Genomic DNA, 5,679 nt, shown 5'->3' with positions numbered 1-5,679 from the left:
AAAGAGTCACTATGAACTAGGTAAGAGGAAGGAATGACTGTGCAAAGCCCAGCCCTGTATCAGCTGGGAGAAGGGGCAGACAACAGAAGAGGAGCTTCCTATTCCTAAGCTGAGTGAGGAGTGTGTGCAGGAGGGCTGGGGAAGAGGCAGAGCAGGACCAGCAGAACAAAGGCACCAGAATGCCTGGAACTGGCTTTCTATTATTTTTTTTGTTGTTGTTAGCATGATTAAGTGGGCTCACTGAGGGGAATGCCAGTGAGATCATCGTGCAATAGATGTGGAACCAGCTGAAGGCACAGATAATGCTTCCAGTCAGCATGTAAAGAGGCTCCCAGGCTCCTTCCAGGAATGCTTCCAGCCAGCAATGAGGGCGTGGGGCTGATGACTGCTGCAGACCTCTGGTCTTCCACCAAGGCTAGAGAGCAGCTCCTTTCCACAGCCAAACTTACAGCTTCTTCTGCTTGCTTTGCTTGGAGTGTCCCTTTGCTCTGGCTCTGATGTCTCCTCTTCTCCCAGCCCATTTCCACCCTTCAATTTTATTTCCTCTGGAGTTTGTGTACCCCCCAAAGATGCATGTTTCAGTCTAACATTAATTTATCACCCCGTGCACTGAAGTCCATGCTGCATCAGTCACCTCTCTAGCAACACTGAGTTTACAGACAGTGGGTGCTTCTGTGCAGGATAGGGGAAAAATGAGACCTGGATGCCCTTAGTGATGAACATCTGGGGTTTCTCCATCCAGATCAGAGGTTCATGTTAACACTAGAGACACCAAGACAGCTACACCATGTACAACCTCCTGAAAGTTGAGCCTGCCCTTTGTGCAGGGAAGGGGGACACAGCCCTAGCTGAGCCCTGGATTTCTGCCAGGAGCACAGAAGGTCTGAGTGCCAAATTGGCTTCTGTGGTTTTTCTAATGTGGTTTGTGGCTTTGCTAATGTGGACTCCTCTGGGTATATTTTCAGTGTCTCAGGCAAGGAATGAGACTTGCAGCTCTTGTGATTGTAAATGGGATGCACGTACCTAGTACTTCATGATCTGTGCTGGAAGAATGTGCTCCTACTCTCCTCCCACCTCCAAGCAAAGTCTCTAGTGTGCAGAGGTCTACTCCTAACCTGGACACAGCTAAGTAGTGGCCACACAGTGACCTGGGACCTGCTCCTGGACCTATCAGCCTTCAGCTGGGCCATCCCTCCATTTACACCTCTGATGAACTCGGTGAATTAGAGGAAGACACACATTTGTTAAAGTTATAGGCTGCAGCCAAGGCACTGTCACAAACTGTGCCCCACAGGCCTGGTCCCAGGTTCTAGGCAAGGCTGGTGAACAGCTGCCCTCATCTCATGGAGCTTCTGAATATCAGATCTGCAAAACTTTTCAAAATGAGACTGCTTTTCCAATCTAGACCATCACAACACTACCTGTGGAAGCTTCACAGCACAGAAATGTCAAATTAATCCATGAAAAACTGCTTGCACCTATGTGTCAGGGCCCTGAATGCATTAATAGGCCTTCATTGCCCTGAGGAGCCTCACCTGGGGTCTCCACCTACAACCCCTCCCCATAGGCCCAGGAGCTCTATTTAAGCTCAGCCCTGGAGGCCTCAGTTCATGTCTGAGCTGTGCTAGGTAGGTGCTGGCTTCCAGGTCAGCCACAGCCTCACCAGTGCCTGCAGCTCCCACTGATCTGGACGTGGGGTGACTGCCCACCATCACCCTGAGTATGTCTCACCACTGTGTCTATATCTTGCAACTCTGGGGCTGTGGCCCCCACTGCCTCCTCACATTGAGGACTTCTCCAGAGGTAAGCCATGGCATGTAGAACTGCAGGTGAGCATCCCTCTTCCAGGTGCTGAGTAACTTTTGCAAGAAGGGACACCAGACAGATCCCTTGAGATCTGTCCCTGTAATTGTGATCTGTATACCTGACCTTGTAAGCTGGAAGGTCCTGGAAGGGTTGGATAGTGTTATCTAGAGCAGATCCAGACAATGTCATCTCTGAAAGGGGCACCAATCCTGCCCCACAGCACAGAGTAAAGGGCAGGAAACACACAGCTGAGGGAATGGATGGGTGTGCAGGGAACTATCCGGGTTTCTCACTCCTCTTCTGGCACATTTGCTCAGGTTCTGGCTTGCTCAGACACCTGCTGTGACCAGGCCACTTCACTTCCCAAGACCTCCTCTGTCTGTCCTGCTTACAGAACCTGTAAAATCCCTGACAGCAGGGGTTGCACTGCCCCACTCCTATACAACACATAGCTACAACTACAGCCACATCTCACATAAGAGCTGTAGCATGACCTAATGTTGCTCAGCAATCTGTTGGTTCCTTTGAGCTGTTTTCAGCTCAGACACATTGTCTGTTCTCTGTTCTTCAGTCTGCTTCTGCAAAGCCACAGCCCCTTTCTCTAGGCAGAGGGAAGTATCAGGGCTGTAACAGGCTTGACTCACTTGGCCTTTCTCAGAGGGACGGATAATAGGTGTACACCCTGGTTTGCTTCTGCCCTGCCCCTAGGCAGGGTTCAATACACACACTTAGAGCTATCTCTAGACCTCAGACTTGGGACTCTCCTACCTAAGTCGCACCTACTCAATTACCATTGTACAGGCAGACTTTGTGTTCTTAAAATCCTGATTTTTGAGAAAATACTAACTGATGCTGTACATCACTGGACTACCTGTTTTATCTAGGCAGGATTCAGATGACCCTCTCTCTTCCCTCCCTGCTGCTTTCAGCACTGTGAGTGGTGTACCCACCCTGCCTTGAAAGACAGAGGAAGGTTTAGAGAGCAACATCTAACAGTTTGCAACTTCACTGTCAGTGGTGCATCTAGAAGTCTGGAGACAGCCAGCATCTCTTTCAGCACTGGGCTCCCAAGACTCCACTCCTGTCCTCCTCTGGCCCTTACAGAAAGGCATTAGAAAGCAGCAATGACTTCATATGCCTGATGCAACACTACATGAGCAAACTGCTCCTGGCAGCTAAAGCACATGGTGCCTCCAGCTGCTGCAGCTTCCCTTCCTGGGTAGTGACAGCACCAATCCCAACGTGTATTTGTTCCCTTCAGTTGTGCTGCTCTTCCTGCTCTTGCTACAGCTCCTGTAGGGGTTATTAATGAGGTGGTACTCACCTTACAGAGGCTATACAGGATGATCAGGATCCCACCTAGGAAGTAGCTGCTGGATGGATCATCTCCCATGATGTATTTATACCACAGCTGGATGGGGACGAGGGAGCGGAACAGCTGGCTCAGCTCCTCGATAACCAGATAAAACTTGCCCTGTAAAACCACCAAACAAGCAATAGATGATTAGTGTCAGGAAGTCAGAAGAACTCTCGAGAGGTGCAGGGCATGAGGCTTGTAGGACTTGTGTTCACTGTCCACTTACACGATCTGCTAAATGGTGCAAAACCCAGTACTGATGAGATGCAGCTTTCCATGCCACCATGCAGCTCAGTGCCTGGAAAGGACAACTATCACTTCAGCATTTCAGTATTCCTCCTGCTCTGTCAGTTATCCAGCTATTCTACACTTTTGAATCTTAAACTTCTAGAGCAGGTTAAGGACAGACACCTTACTGTGTGTCTGGACAATGCTACAGAACACCAGCAGCAGAGGTTCAGGGCGTGAGAGGATGTAAACTGTAGGTGCTATTAATAATGAGACAAGGAATGCAAGGTAGGTCTCTTAGATCTTATGCTCCTCCTGAAGGTACAGAGGTTCAATGTATGATGACATTGCTCTTCTTGACAACTCTCTAGATCACCTCAAAGAATGCAATTAGCTCTTTGCCAGCATCCTGCCCCTTCCACTCAGGTGTGTGTTGGCTATGGTACATAGATAAGAAGTCTGGTGCTCAACAAAAAAAAAACCCAAGCCCTCAAGCATTTTAAACTCAAAGATACTCAACCTTCTTAAGGAGTGTATGGAAGAAGAGGGGGGTGGGGGGAAGGATGCTGGTTGAAACACTTCTGTCTCGGAAGAGACTCAAAGAACAGGCAACTTCCTTTGTAAATCTTCACCAAAGCTCTCATTTTGCCATCCTGGTGTTTACTCCAGTGAGAAAGCTTTCCTTCCTTGAGGGACACCTGCAAGGTAACAAACTCCCTTCTGGCTTACACAGCCATGAGGTGTGACAAGGGAAATGGATTTTACTTACCACATAACTTCTATTTTAAAGCACCTAAAACTAGAGGAGCTGGCTGAGTAAGTTTATCTCATTCAGGGACAGTCTCAATGAGGTTTGTGTTCTGTCCCACACTGTTTAAAAGGCAGAACTGGTGACAGGGCAGTAGGTCAGGGCAAGCTGTGAGCCCAGATCTGTGCTTCATCTGCAGTGACATGATCTGGGTTCAGCATGCCAAAATTCCTTTCTTTGATAAGACCACGGAGAAGGGGAAATTCCCCTGGAATTTTGCTGTGTTGTCCCAGTTAGCTCTGTCATCAGTGATGTCATCGCAGGTCAACCGTTAACTGGGGAGATCAGGAGTGGGGACTGAGTCCTCTGCAGTCCTGAGCCCAGCAGCAGCTCGTGCCCTTCCCCGGGGTCTCGGGGATGAGATCACTCTGCAGCCCATCCTGCTGCACCGAGCAAATCGAATCCTTCGGAGAGCTCTGGCATTCTCATGATCTCATATCCCCCCTGGGACAGGGAGTGAGGTCACACCAGCGGTTGCTAACAGACCTGGGCTGCTTTCTCCTTCTCCCCCATTCCCTCCTCCTTGTTAATCCCAGGTGGCATCACATAGCAAAAATGTAACAGCAACAATCTGGGGTCCTAAATGCAAGCAATTTATTAAATTAGCACAGAGGTCTCTATCCAGCCTCGTGCTTCAATACAATCATCGTTTATTTCAGGAGCCCCTGTGACAGAGGGTCGTGGTCTGCTAATGACTCTGCTGCTGCTGCCTTCCCTGCCCACAGGCAGCTCTCTGCCTCCCCCTCCTTGGCCAGCTCTGATGAAAGCTCCCAGCAAGCTAAAGGCAGCAAACTGTTTGTTTTTGCTGACTTGTTCCTCCTACCAGGCTCGTGCTCATCTTCTGTTATTTAGCCTTGCTTCCCTAGCAGGCTGGGACAGGTCACTGCTTACTTGCTCATTGCATCAGATAGAACTTCTGGAGCCAATATTTGGGTCATTAAACCTGAAATTCTTCTACAACAGAATCTTTTGAGGCACTAAAACACTAGAACCCACAGCAAGAAGTAAGGAAAGATGGGTCAGAGGCAGCCCTGGATGTCCAGAGAGGCTGTGGAATTGGAAGCAGCACAGCATGGCTCTAAACTGAGCATGCAGCAAGCCACAAATGTCAATTTTCTAACCACAACATCTCCACACTTTACAAAGCTTTCCCAATTCCTTTATCTATTGCACATCTTCAGTTTTCAACAGTAACTGCAGGGTATGGGGACTTCTTAGTAGCTTGATACTTGTTAACACCCTCACAAGAGTGAAGACCATTCTAAATGGATGCACCTCTCCATCCAGCCCATCACCCCCACTTAATCCACCGTTTAGGAGAGGCCTGTTGATAAGCTTAGAGTGATTACAACTAGGAGGGAAGCAGGACAGCAAAGCATCCTTGAGAAGAAAACTAGTGCTACAGGAGATGCTTACAGAAATCTGTCTTGTCAGGCACCTCAGTGCAACCCCAGTCCTTTTTGAATCTAGAAAAAGCACC

At 48.9% G+C, this 5,679-nt stretch overlaps 1 protein-coding gene across 1 annotated transcript in view; it reads right to left on the bottom strand.

Moving 5' to 3' along the window:
• RNFT2 (ring finger protein, transmembrane 2) overlaps positions 1–5,679 on the bottom strand; it is a 26,404-nt gene that overhangs the window by 3,679 nt on the left and 17,046 nt on the right. The window contains exon 6 of the mRNA XM_008944925.1: positions 3,131–3,280. Coding sequence (XP_008943173.1) covers positions 3,131–3,280 — 150 coding nt within the window. The remainder of the gene's footprint in view (positions 1–3,130; positions 3,281–5,679) is intronic.

The sequence above is a fragment of the Merops nubicus genome, unplaced genomic scaffold, assembly GCF_000691845.1.
Source record: "Merops nubicus isolate BGI_N331 unplaced genomic scaffold, ASM69184v1 scaffold33037, whole genome shotgun sequence".
Classification (NCBI taxonomy): domain Eukaryota; kingdom Metazoa; phylum Chordata; class Aves; order Coraciiformes; family Meropidae; genus Merops; species Merops nubicus.
Note: the sequence above shows the minus strand (reverse complement) of the source record. Positions and strands in the feature narration are given on the sequence as shown.